Genomic DNA, 14,624 nt, shown 5'->3' with positions numbered 1-14,624 from the left:
TATCGATTTGTGGTGGTTACAATAGACTGCATGCCGACTTGTGGCTGCAGTTATACCAGGCTTTTTGCAAAGTGCTCTATGGTATCAGAGTGGTGCACTATGCAATGTATGTACATGAGCAGGAACTCCTTTAAAGGACTGACTCATATTGACTGAACATTATGACCCAACCGTACTGTTATGGCTCTATTACTCAGGGCGATTATATGCTGAACTGGACAGATATTGCCAACAATCAGCTGAGGAGCTACAATTGTTCGCTTTCTGCCTGATTTTTGTCTTTCAATATGTTAAAAAATCATTGGCTGCTTGACTGATCATCGCTCCATGTAATTGGTGAGGCACGGTCCACAGCTGATGGAAAATAATAAAGACGCTATACTTGTCCACGCTCCCCCAGTGTCCTCAGCAAATGGCTGGCTGCAATGCAGTCTCATTTGTCAGTGATTGGCTGGGGGGGATGTCACTGCTGTGATGGGGTGCTTAGCGGAGGATGTACTGCTTAGAATCCTGGCCTGTGTGTAAGGGCCCTATTCCACGGGCCGATCTGCTAGATCCTCGCTCGTTTACTGGGCCGTTTCCACGGCCCAATGATCGTTTAGCGAGGGCTGCAGGGACGTCGCTACCGATGCCCTTGCAGCATACATTACCTAGTAGGGCTTCTCCTCTGCTCCGTCTTTATCCTGGTCCCGCCCGCAGCATCACCTCCGCGGTGGCCTGACTGAGCTGTCAGACCGCTCAGCCAATCACTGGCCGCAGCGGTCCCAGCCTGTGATTGACTGAGCAGTCTAAAAGCTCAGTCAGGCGGCACTGAAGCTGCTGCTGCACGTGGGACCGGGATGAAGACTGAGCAGAGGAGAAGCCCTGCTAGGTAATGTATGCTGTTGAATCGTCAGTCGCCCGCCGCGCATCGCGATTCCACGCAGTGAAGCGCGGTGTGTGATCGATGATTTTAGGTTTGGTCCTAAATAAACGGATCAGCCGATGACACGATCATCGGCTGATTGTTTTCTCTATTCCACCGAACGATAATCGATTCGGCCAATTATCGCTCCGTGGAATTGGCTACTAAGATTTCAGGGAGCCGATGTCCTATCCTGGCTGCAGTGAATACTGTATTTTTAGGAGGCGATCAGTGAGCGCTGCTTTTACATCCTTTTATGTATGCATTGGGCTGCATTCAGAGGCAAATGTCAGGAAACATATTTTTACCACTGCTTTTATTATTACCAGTGGTTATATTGGGCTGACGGGTTCCCTTTAATAGACACTGAATGTCTGTAACCCATCCTTTTTTGAATAATATGGGTGTAGGCTAGGAAGACATCTTGATGATTTTTCTAACACCTACTCAGACTACAGACTGTTGGTAAAGCTATTTTGGTAAACATATGTTAAACTGCAGCAAGTACAGAAGAGTGACTTGCGACCTTAATGGTCTTATTATGCCCAATATCCTATTACATGGTTTGATTATTGTGAAGTAAGGGATATAGATAGATATAAAAAAAAAATATTTTATTTTTGATTGGTGATGTCAGTGCAGCTCTTGCTTTAAAGGTGTATAATATTTAAGACTCATACTTATTTGCCGCCCTCGCTCCCCCGGTGTCCTCCAGACTTGTCTGTGGGATTCCTTACCCACTGTGCTGCAGCTCACAATTCTGGTCCCATCTCTGAACTGACAGGCCGCTAAGGTGGAACAGCGCCGTGGCCAGTGAGTGGCTGAGCGGCTTGTCACTTCAGAGACAGGTTCGGAAGGTGAACATGTGGAGAATGTGGATGGGTAAGTATACATCTTTATTTTTTTTTTCTTTAACCTTGCATCAGCTACGCATTAGCTATTATACGTATCAATGTGCAGCTGATGATTTTTTAAGGAGAAGTTCGGCCATTTAAAAATCAGGGGGAAATATGCCCCGTGACTGGCCCTGGGACCCCTGCCGGAAGGCATTTTCCTTTAGTCCGGATGATGTCATAAGGGCTGTAGAGTTGCTAAGCCGCAGCTCTGACTCCTGAATTTTATCAGAACCCACTCCAGCTCCTTTGTAAATGGCCAGTCAGACACCCGGGGACTTATTTGTCCAACTAGTGTAAAGTAAATGTGGCTCAGCAGCTTCAGTGTTATGTCCTACGTGATCCTGGGGCGACTTCTGAGAGAATAAGGAAAGATATAAAGCAGATTCTCCTCTGTGTGTGTGCAGTGGATGCAGCCAGTCTCCAGCCTCCATGTCCTGAACAACTCAGAACTAGACCAGATGGAGCAGGTGCTCTTTTCTGCTGACAACCTACTGTGTTTCTAACTAAATATTCACCATACACAAAGAAACACTGCTAACAATGCCAGATCCCTGTGATATAGAGGAGTCAGCCATAGTGATCACATATAGCGATAGGGGTCAGCCATAGGCCCAGATTTATCAGCTCTGTCAATGTCTGCGCTCCTGAATCATCATGACCCCACAGGAACTACCCGCTCAGCCAATCAGTGGCTGCAGGTGTGACCCGCCTCACTCACTGATTGGCTGAGCGGGCATTTCTGAGTAGGGTTGTGACATCACAGGATAAGGAGCACGGGTAAAACTGACTTCTTTATTAAGATCCCACTTTCCTGCCCCCCCCCCCCCCCCCCCCCCCCCCCCCCCCCCTTGGATTTTTCACTTTTGCCTAGAATAACCCTTTAATTTCTACCGCTCTTTCTAACACACACAGCCTGCTACAGCCATAGCACATGCACACATACACAGCCTGCTACATTGGTAGCTTGCACACATACAGCCTGCTGAAGCCATAATGGTGCGCGCGCACACACACAGCCTGTTGTAGCCATAGTGCACACACGCACAGCCTCGGGGAATGTGCATGCTACGAAACCCGGGCAGATCACCTGCACGCGGATTCCCCAGCTTTTCCCTGCTCGTGGCCGCACGCATCTCCGCCTCTATCCATGGACCTCCGTGGCCTCTGGCTCCCTTATTTTGAATAGAGCATGTGACCCGCATTTCTATTTATTCTCTATGGAGCTCTATTGAAAGAGTTGAGTGCTTTACTCTGCTTTCCCCAGCAGCTCCATAAAGAATAAATAAAGCTGCGGGTCACATGCTGACCTGCAGCTCTATTAAAAAATAAAGGAGCCAGGGGCTGATCTGGAGACTGCCGGGGGGCATGGAGGTCGAACCCTAACAATCCCTCACTTGTCCACTATCCTGTGGATAGGAAACAAGTAAGTTTTAGTTTAATGATGTACAAAGTTCTTCCCGTCCCTTCACTGACCGGCCTCCTCCTGAGACAAGTCTGGCTGTGTCACCGAGAGGAGGGGATGTCTGTACACTGGTGTTGTTGGGCCCTCCTCCAGTGCATAGAGTGGTCCTATTTGCAGTTGGTGGGAACTGGGCAACTAGTTAAAAAAAAAAAAAATGGCATAGGTACTGCATTATAGTCTCTTAGACTACAAAAATATTTAAAAATATCCATCCCATAATAAAAGTTTAATCATCCCAATTTTTCTGAGAAAGAAAGAATAAAAAAAAAAAAAAAAAAAACAAACATGACATGAGCAGAGGTGACAAGCAGAGAGTACTTTGTCAGACTGGAAAGGGTACACCACTTCCTGCAAGACATAATACAACAGCCAATAAGTACAGAAAGACTTGATTTTTTTTAACCGTTTGTCAAATCGTTTGTTATCATTTGTTAATTATATTTTTGTTTAGTCCCATTTTCGCTTATCCAGCTTGGGTGTAGCAGTGAGCACTCTCCTGCATCATAGGAGGTTGCCGTATAGTGGTTTTAATGTTTTTCATTTTTGTAGTCGGTGTTAATAAAGCTATTTTATGATCAGCTCAGGTGTGCGCCTCACTCATATACCCTATGCTTTTTCCCTCTTGTTCATACAGGGTACTGCATGGGACGTCTGGTCGCAGGTGCCCATTTCATACCTTTATGGCATAGGTAATCTAGTTGTGAAAGGGGTGGTCCTAATAGGCACCACCTTTAAAAATGTGGTCCCTGGAGAGATCAGTTCATTATGCATTGGAAAATGCAGACATTTCAACTTGTATATTGCAGCCATTTAGATTGGCTTCTATGTCTGTGATGCTTATACAGCTTAATAGGGAATGTGAGCGAGGGTTGTTGTCTTCATTAGGCTTCCTAGCTAAAGGGGTACTCCAGCTAAAGGTAAAAAAGTAAATCAGCTGCAGAAACATATAGCATTGCTTACCAGTCGAGCCCAGTTCTGAAACTACCAAAAATTCATTCATTTTGGGGGTCTTAGTTCTGTATTTTGTGGCTGAACTTCCTGGTTAAGCAGTTGTACATGGTACTACAAGTTCCAGAATGCATTTCTTTCCCTCAGTCCTCCATCCTGCCCATTCCCTGCCCAAAGCTGTTGCAGAACTTCTAGGCTGTGTTCACACATTGCAGTTTCATTGTGTTACTGAATTAATTGCAGTCCTGCATCATGTCATTGTGTTCTTGCCTACACAGCACTGTATTCTCTACCTGTAACACCACACAGCGCACTGTTACTACCTGTAACACCACACAGCACGCTGTATTCTCTACCTGTAACACCACACAGCACGCTGTATTCTCTACCTGTAACACCACACAGCACGCTGTATTCTCTACCTGTAACACCACACAGCACTGTATTCTCTACCTGTAACACCACACAGCACGCTGTATTCTCTACCTGTAACACCACACAGCACTGTATTCTCTACCTGTAACATCACACAGCACGCTGTATTCTCTACCTGTAACACCACACAGCACGCTGTATTCTCTACCTGTAACACCACACAGCACACTGTTACTACCTGTAACACCACACAGCACTGTATTCTCTACCTGTAACACCACACAGAACGCTGTATTCTCTACCTGTAACACCACACAGTATGCTGTATTCTCTATCTGTAACACCACACAGAACGCTGTATTCTCTACCTGTAACACCACACAGAACGCTGTATTCTCTACCTGTAACACCACACAGAACGCTGTATTCTCTACCTGTAACACCACACAGCACGCTGTATTCTCTACCTGTAACACCACACAGCGCACTGTTACTACCTGTAACACCACACAGCACGCTGTATTCTCTACCTGTAACACCACACAGCACGCTGTATTCTCTACCTGTAACACCACACAGCGCTGTATTCTCTACCTGTAACACCACACAGCACGCTGTATTCTCTACCTGTAACACCACACAGCACGCTGTATTCTCTACCTGTAACACCACACAGCACGCTGTATTCTCTACCTGTAACACCACACAGCACGCTGTATTCTCTACCTGTAACACCACACAGCACGCTGTATTCTCTACCTGTAACACCACACAGCACGCTGTATTCTCTACCTGTAACACCACACAGCACTGTATTCTCTACCTGTAACACCACACAGCACGCTGTATTCTCTACCTGTAACACCACACAGAACGCTGTATTCTCTACCTGTAACACCACACAGAACGCTGTATTCTCTACCTGTAACACCACACAGAACGCTGTATTCTCTACCTGTAACACCACACAGAACGCTGTATTCTCTACCTGTAACACCACACAGCACGCTGTATTCTCTACCTGTAACACCACACAGAACGCTGTATTCTCTACCTGTAACACCACACAGCACGCTGTATTCTCTACCTGTAACACCACACAGCGCACTGTTACTACCTGTAACACCACACAGCACGCTGTATTCTCTACCTGTAACACCACACAGCACGCTGTATTCTCTACCTGTAACACCACACAGCACGCTGTATTCTCTACCTGTAACACCACACAGCACGCTGTATTCTCTACCTGTAACACCACACAGCACGCTGTATTCTCTACCTGTAACACCACACAGCACGCTGTATTCTCTACCTGTAACACCACACAGCACGCTGTATTCTCTACCTGTAACACCACACAGCACGCTGTATTCTCTACCTGTAACACCACACAGCACGCTGTATTCTCTACCTGTAATGCTGATATTAGAATAAACTAATGATCTTTTTAAATTAAATTTTAGCCTTTTTTTCTTTTCATCTCCACACACGTATTATGGTCAAGCATCTTTTATCTTTGAAGTTGAGCCCCACAATAAGGACTTTAGCCGATATTATTTTACATGGAATATACTGATTATGTCTTGTTTTTTGTCCAGGTTGGATCGTCAGTGCCGGCTCTGATGCTCTGTACAGTTTAGCATTTTTTAATTGTGTTACTGCATCATTTTTGTGAAGACGCTGCAATGAAACTCCAACATGTGTGAACTTAGCCCTAATTTCAATGCAGACTTGTGTGCACTCCATGAGTGAAGTTGCAGCAGCTAATTCTGTCACTCCTTGCTGCTCAGGTGTAGGCTGGAGGGGCTGGTCAGAGATGGTGAATTGGTGACTGTCTCGGCTGGGAGATCCAGCCAAGCCTCCTGTGACATCAGAGTTGACACGAGGAAGAGAAGCTGGGGGTCAAAACTTGTAGTCTTTCCATTTCCTGTCAGTGGTGAAAAGCTAGAAAAGCAAATAAAGTGAGGACTATTGCTAATAACATTATATTAGAAAGTTATAAAGTTTTTTAAAGTCTCATTAAAGTCTCATTTATATACAATTTTCTCATACTGGAGTACCCCTTTAACTGATGGCCTTAATACAGTGTGGAGTTCAAACATTGATTGGCTGAGCGGGCAATCCTTCAGAGGGGCGATGTTGTAGCAGCAGATGCTGCTAAAGGCCAGCACTGGGAGGGGCCAGATCTGTAAGCAGCGCTGGGAGGGGACGGGTAAAATAACATTAACAACAAAATGATAGTGGTAGTCAGCTCACCTCTTGCTGAAATGTGAGAGGATCCCAAAATGAAAGGAGAGGGTGCACGGGTTCGGCTTCGGCCAGCTGCCAGATCAAGGAGATGAGAACAAAAGTGATGGTCCCAGCACTACAGGCTTTTACTTGCCTGTTCATAAAAACATTGGGTTAGTTTGACATCCCCTGTCCTTCGTCCACGCTGGCTATCGCTTATAAGGGACTACATGCAGGAATATGTAGGGAGTAATACCATTATAAGCCCCTCAAATAGTCTTCCTACAATGGACCATAAGCTTACAGGGCTATATATTAATGTTCTTATTTCCACCACTGCTCTTATGTCATTTTGTTTTTTTCCGCAGCTCCGGATGCCATAAAGGAGAAATGGTTGTTGCTTCTTTGACCCCTTATTCATAGACATTGGTGAAGAGCATTGACTGTGGGATCCTGACTGCTGGAGTACTGCTGAACATGTATGCATTGATTACTATAAACAGTAAATATGGCTCTGTGCACAATGTCCTATCTTCTGAGGTGTTGGTGATTGTAATTTATTCCCGTGTTTTGAGACTCGTAACTGAGGCTCCACGGACCTCTGTTTTGCATATTCTAATTTACAGTAGTAGAAACATAAGATGGCTTGTTTTGTATGGGACCAAGTGCCCTTAGTAATTAAACACTTGATTTTTTTTTTCCATTAAATGTTACCATTACCTGTAGTTTTTATGAGATGACATATGTATGTAAAGAGACCGCCCAGTTAACCCCCCGCTGGCTGGAGCATACTGTACCTGCTCCACCTTGCTTCGGGGGCCCCTGGCGTCTGGATGTCCTGCCCAGCCAATCATCGCGCTGCCACAGCACACTGATTGGGTGAGCGGGAAGTCCTGATGCCGATGGGCCAGTGTAATCAGTGTAATAGGGCCCTTAGGGTATGTTCCCACTACGGAACTTGCATGGAAATTTCATGCGGAGGCCGCGCAGTTCCGCCTGTCTAATTTGATTATATTCTCAAGCTCAATCCACCGTTTGCCCGAAGAATTGAAATGTCTAATTCCGTGCAAATACCAAAGTGGGAACACACCCTTACTATAATTGTGGAGGAGAGACTTGCTCAGCCAAGCACCCGTTGGTGAGGGTCTCACCCCCCCCCCCCCAACCATATGACGTGAAAATTTTCTATTTTATTTTGTGCAGGGCACACTGGCCTGGTCCAGAAGAAATGTATCACAGTGCAGGAGACAGAGGATGGCATCGTGGACACCACCAGAGGGATGTAAGTGTTCTTGCTACATTGGTTAATTTACAGGTGAAAGAAGAATGGTCTTACGGTAAGACATGCCTGTAAAATTGACATTAATTTTTCTGTGGATTTTCCCAGTTCACTTCATTACGGAAAACAAAATCCACAGTGTATCCGACTTCTGTGAATATACACTAAAAATGGAGAAATGGAGTTGAAGTGGTCTCTTCACCAATTGAAGTCTTAGGCTAGATTCACACTGCGTTTTTGCTTTCTTTTTAATGGATCTGTTTTTAAAATGATACTGTCTCCACTCTCCATATCAGGATTTCTCCGCACCATTCTTAAGCTTATAGTCTGGACATTTCATATCTTACCATAGAAAGTATTTCTTGGTGGTCTCTCCCCTCAAAAACTCATGTTGCTGTTGGTGGAACGCTGCCTTATGGACGGGGCTTCACGGCCGCCATTCCCCATATCCCCGCCTACATTGGACCTGTAGGCCTTGTCCCCTCCATGACTTCATCGGCACCTAAGCCCTGCCTGCTTCGCAGTGTCATGGAGTGGTCCATCCTAGAGGCCTAGGCACCGCCCCTTTCTGATCTGGCTATCACAGAGGGGGTGGGGCCTATGTCTCTAGTTCGGCCCATTTCGATGATGCCGCTTATCTGTGAAACCTCGCCCGTACAGCACTGCTCACCAACAATAACATGCATTTTGAGGGGAGCGACCACCAAGAGATCCTTAATATGGTAAGATATGAAAGTTAGAAAACAAAATATGTGTGAGATCAACTGTGTAGTCGCGTCTGACGAGGTTAACCTGAAGGGGCTCCTATACCCTAGGAGACATAAATAGACAGAAGAAATGTATAGCCAGGTCCTCCAGAAAGACAGGAAAATAGGTTTGTAGAAAATATAACTGTATTTATTCAATTAGAAGTAAATTATTCAATTGGAAGCAAATTATGAAGAAGGGTATCAGAGTAAAATCAAACAATAGTTAAAAACCAGCTTAAAAGTACGTTATAGCATGTTAGACTCTATGAATGCAAAATGATGGAAATAGATGAAAAAAAATGGGAGAAAATGAAAAATGGAAAAAAGGGGGAGGAAATAAAAAATGGAAATAAAAATAATAATAATAAAAAAAAAAAAGAAATATAAAAATAAAGAATAAATGAGTCCGTCCGATATGGAATTGTCCGAAGAATCAATTAAGAAAGGTAACAATGCAGATAAAATTTCCCAAAGACCCCGTGCTGTGGTTGTAGGCATAGAGTTGTAAGGAACGTCTGACAATTTCATTTAATAGCATTTAGAAATAAAATGGTTAAATTCATAAGGCCAGAAGTAAATGGGTGTAGCAGATCATTATGGCGTTGTAGCAAATTATTTGGTAGCAGAGCATAATCAAAGTTGTAAGAGAATCCTTTCTGACTGCTGGCGCTGGACACCACTCTTTTATCTCTGGCTGATGATGCGCATGCGTATTGGAACTTGTTGCCCGCTCATGGGGTTTTGGCGGTAAGTGCAATAGTTTGTTAGTACAAGGGGTGCTGTATAGATACTGTAAAATAGGATAAAAATCTGGGAACTTATTAAAAGCTGGACGCGTTTCAAAGCCTTCTTGGCATTTTCCTCAGCAGCTAATATTGGTATAGGAAATGGCCAATATTTAAAGGGACAGTCGTCCTGTTATTGGACAGTTGATTTAAAGGTGTAGTCCAAAATCTGGACAGGATTCAGTCATGGGTATTCATTATATATATAAAAAAAACCTCAAATAGATGGAATAAAATAAATGAACTGAAAAATGTCATAGGGATAATCAATCTAAAAACATACACAGCGATTATATATAAAAACGAGTAAATACAAAGAATCTAGGTGCCTACAGAGTAATCATGAGCATGTATATAATCAGAACCATTGATATATTCATATACCCAAACATCAAAAGCAAAGAAAAGGAAAGGAGGAAGAGAGTATAATAAGGGTTAACAGAGATGGATGCACTGACTGGAATTTGGACTTGATCGTAGAACGAGGGTAAGTGTGTGATATGGGCACAAGGGGATCAATGACAGAGTCCGTCATCGCGCTGATACAAAAGCTGGGGAAAAAACCATACTAAACATGTCTCTAAACCTACATATACCTCTCACACAGATACTCCTCCACCTTTCCAAATCTCTACACATAATCGGTTCAAACCACTCATCCAAGAATCCTATTATTTTTTAGGTTGGTAGACTGTGGTATCTTTCTGTTGATTGTGACATTCTTCATTGTATTTGGCTGTGTCTAGGATAACGATACTGCCGCCTTTATTAGCCGGACGGATTGTGATATTCAGACTGCTTTGAAGTTGTTTTATTGCAAATCTTTCTTTATAGGTTAGGTTTAAATGTTTGTTTTTTGGCTGTAATTTACGAATGTCAGTTTCTACTGCTTTTTTAAAGGCTATTATGTCCTGCCCTGCCTCCTGTCGGGGATAAAAACTGGATTTGATTGCGCAATTGGTATGTAAGTATTCATCTGTTGGTTTGATGTTTCGTTCAAGAAGGTTTTTTGATATGATATTTGGTCAGGCACAGTTTGCGGATGTATTTTTCTAGTCTAACGAAAGTGTCGAATTTGTTTAGAGTGTTATTTGGAGCAAATTTAAGATCCTTATTAAGAAGGGAAAGCTGAGGAGGAGTGAGTTGTGCTGAACTAAGATTGATGACAGAGTTGCTATCGATTACTTCGTCTTGCCTATTTTCAGTTTGGGTTGTGATCCTGTGTGGTCTGAGTCGTTTGTGTGTGTGGTCGTTTTTCGAGGCTGTGGGTTGTAATCCTGACTGTTGATGCATGGGATTGGTTGATGTGGTGGGTCTCTGAGATGAATGGTATGTCGGTTGGTGCGGACGTGTTTGCGGTGGATGATGGTAGTTTGGTCTGGATTGGTAGTGCAGATGGTTTTGGACTGTGTGGAAATCTTCTGGTGTGATAGTTTGCTGAAGTGGGTATATATCGAGGGGCGTGAGTGCGGTTGACCTCTAAAAAATAATAGGATTCTTGGATGAGTGGTTTGAACCGATTATGTGTAGAGATTTGGAAAGGTGGAGGAGTATCTGTGTGAGAGGTATATGTAGGTTTAGAGACATGTTTAGTATGGTTTTTTCCCCAGCTTTTGTATCAGCGCGATGACGGACTCTGTCATTGATCCCCTTGTGCCCATATCACACACTTACCCTCGTTCTACGATCAAGTCCAAATTCCAGTCAGAGCATCCATCTCTGTTAACCCTTATTATACTCTCTTCCTCCTTTCCTTTTCTTTGCTTTTGATGTTTGGGTATATGAATATATCAATGGTTCTGATTATATACATGCTCATGATTACTCTGTAGGCACCTAGATTCTTTGTATTTGCTTTTTATATATAATCGCTGTGTTTGTATTTAGATTGATTATCCCTATGACATTTTTCAGCTCATTTGATTTCATCTATTGGAGTATATGTGTGTGTGTGTGTGTGTGTGTGTGTATATATATATATATATATATATATATATATATATATATATATATATATATATATATATATATATAAATATATAATTATTATAATGAATACCCATGACTGAATCCCGTCCACACCTTTAATCAACTGTCCAATCACAGGACGACTGTCCCTCTTAAATATTGGCCATTTCCTATACCAATATTAGCTGCTGAGCAAGATTGTAAAATTGGGGCGGAGAGACTGCCAATCCCTGTCCATGCATAGAAGTAATGAATATTAATTAGGGTTTTATGGTGAAATGAAGGTTAAGTAGTAAAAGTAGGTTAGGTGGAGATATAGTAATAGATAATGGATAGCAGGGTGCTGGTTGGGGCATTGTGGTCAGTGGCCTCTTAGGGTGAATGGGTTGAGTAATTGTGGTTAAGCAGGTCAATTGAAATAAAATGAAAATAGCGGTGGGCGCCCCACAGAATGAATAGTATAATCTGGTTGGTGGTGGGGACTCTTGGCAGGGGTCCTCAGCTGCCACAGAAGGGTGTAAGATTCGGGGCATCTGACTCTCAGCCCTTGTGGTTCATGAGGGTACGGGAGTTGGAAAGCTCGGCAGTTTGAAGATTCAGCAGGTGGAGTGGATAAGGTCCCTAATATAGGGACATTCGCTGTACCAAGTCGAACTTGAGTGGAAGTGTGGAAGGGGCACCCACAAAAATAAGACCTTGACCGCTTAATTTGTTGGATGAATGTGGTTAGGGATTGTAAGGTGTTGGGGGCCGCTGGGTGCACTGCTCCAGCTAGCACAATAGATAAATGGTCTGAGTCACTCCTCTCGAGGAGTGCTAGTAGGTAATATCAAAGATTGTTAAGAACTAATTCGTTTTGTAGTGGTAGGCTTTGGATGCATAAGACGCGAAAAAAAATCATGGACAAGGGAGAAGCGGTATCTTTTGCAAGGGGCTAAATTTTAGCGGGTCCAGTGTAAGCATCATTAGATGACCTAGAAGCATTCTCGGGGATACCCCCTCTTGAAATTTGGTATAAATGTATTCTTCCTGGATACACCCCTCTGTTTGGAATAATTCAAAAGTACTGTTCTTGATCCTACATGATTTTAAACATGAATCTTTTTTTTTTTCTATTAAAAAAAAAAAAATTTTTATAAAAATAAAATAAAAAAAATAAAAATAGTAGCTGCTGAGGAAAAAGCCAAGAAGTCTTTGAAACGCATCCAGCTTTGAATAAGTTCCCAGTTTTTTATCCTATTTTACAGTATCTATTAGTGTTGTCATGATACCAAAATTTTGAGTTCGATACCAATACTCGATTTTTTTATTTCGATACCCAATACCAATTCGATACCTAAGTATGAGAAAAAGCTACACCCCCCCCCAACCGTTTTTACGCCGTTAAGGTCTTCAGGTCTGCACTATTACGGATATCTTTTGGTGTAATAGGGCCCTTAGGGGTGACAAGGTGTGTCCACAAGATGGCAAGTGAGCTTTGTGATAAAATTGTACGAGATAACTGTGTGGGTGGGGTAGTAGGAGTCGTAAGGTGGTAGGGGTTTGTCTGAGGGATGGAGTAGAAGACAGCAAAGGGGACACAAATGGTCGGAGCAGATTGGGAAAGTAGCAGAAAAAAAAGAACACAGGGACTGTTTGGGGACCATATTGAAAGGGAAGGGACACAAAGTGACGGGAGGTCTGGAGCAGAGAGACACAAGGTAGAAATAAGAGGTGGAGGAGCCTTTGGGGAAGGAGTAGGATGCTCCATGGAGGGGAGCACAAAATGGCAGGGGATCTCTAAGGATAAGAGGGGCTGAAAAATGGGTAGAGAGCTCTGGCCTGGTTGTGGTCCCTAGAGGTGGTTAGGGAGCAGATGAGGCAGCTGTACCCAGGCTGGAGGGGTCCCTGGATCAGATGTTTTGTACTGGTCCCAGATGGCACCTGCAATAACTGGACATACATAGCAGATCCTGAGGGACACATGTCTTCATGGGAACAACTCTAACTGCCACTGCAGGATTTACATGTAGGGGCCCCCCATTCAGTGTACAGCAAAGTAAGGCTGGGCAGTTTTGTACTGCAAAACCTACATGAAAAATAAATATTAATGGCTTCTCTGCAGGGGTCATGTACTTAGCAGGTGATGTATACTCCTCAGTGTTATTTATGAGGAGCAGGAGATACAGGACCTTCACCTCATTGGCTCACAGATCACTCTCCCTGACTGATAGCCTGTCACCTCTGCTGCACTGCTCACAGAAGAGACAGGAAGTGTGATTTATTACCTGTTCTTTCTGCTGTGTCCCGACACTGCCCTGCCTCATAGTTACAGAACTGACAGGAGCCCTGTGCTGGGGCAGGGGGGATTATGGGAGCCGGGCAGACCACTGCACACGGCTCCTGTCAGCTGCTAATGAAGATGCCTCTACCGGTCTCACTGCCCCCTCATCGCTCTCTTCCTCCATGCTGCATAAGTACTCACACTCGTAGCAGCTGGAGACAGAGGCAGGCAAGGCAGTCTGGAAGCACCCAGACAGGAAAGGGTTACTCTGCCGGGCAGGTCAGTTTCCCAGACGCAGCTCCTCACTCCGGCTGCATTCCAGGAAGGAGAAGAGACTGAGGTGTGACAGGCTGCGGGTAGTTAGCAGCAGGGGTCGGCTAGATAGTAGCCGACCTCACTGCTTCTGGAGCTGCTCAGGAGGGGTCAGATGCCGCTGTCAGTTGTGACAGCGGCATCTGCACAGTTACATAGCCGGCACATGCGATCGCTGTGTGACGGCTATCGCTTATCACTGCTGTGAGCGGAGGAAGGGGCGGGCGGAGGAGGAGGTGACACCAGGGGGCAGGGGGCTGTACTCAGAGAACATGGCCGGCGCTCTGCTAGCCGCCCGCCGTGTTCTCTGCTCTATACTTCATGTTCAGCTGCGTTATTAGGCAACTTAACATGAAGTATCGATACCAGGAAATCCTGGTACCGAACCGTATTTTTGCCCGAAATACCGATAGTAGTATCGATATTTCGGTGCATCGTGCATCCCTAATCT

General features: G+C 44.3%; 1 protein-coding gene across 9 annotated transcripts in view; it reads left to right on the top strand.

The window, feature by feature from the left end:
• The window catches only part of LOC138768002 (periphilin-1-like), a 94,025-nt gene that overhangs the window by 25,665 nt on the left and 53,736 nt on the right, over positions 1-14,624 (top strand). For 5 of the 9 annotated variants that reach the window (XM_069945970.1, XM_069945973.1, XM_069945972.1 and 2 more), the window contains exons 2-3: positions 7,186-7,296; positions 8,021-8,099. In XM_069945970.1, the coding sequence (XP_069802071.1) occupies positions 7,295-7,296; positions 8,021-8,099 (81 nt within the window). In that variant the 5' untranslated portion in view covers positions 7,186-7,294. Of the gene's footprint in view, positions 1-3,896; positions 3,952-6,528; positions 6,550-7,185; positions 7,297-8,020; positions 8,100-14,624 lie in introns of those variants that run through there. The other 4 variants (XM_069945975.1, XM_069945976.1, XM_069945974.1 and 1 more) reach the window with 2 other exon arrangements.

The sequence above is a fragment of the Dendropsophus ebraccatus genome, chromosome 11 (assembly GCF_027789765.1).
Source record: "Dendropsophus ebraccatus isolate aDenEbr1 chromosome 11, aDenEbr1.pat, whole genome shotgun sequence".
NCBI classification, from domain to species: domain Eukaryota; kingdom Metazoa; phylum Chordata; class Amphibia; order Anura; family Hylidae; genus Dendropsophus; species Dendropsophus ebraccatus.
Note: the sequence above shows the minus strand (reverse complement) of the source record. Positions and strands in the feature narration are given on the sequence as shown.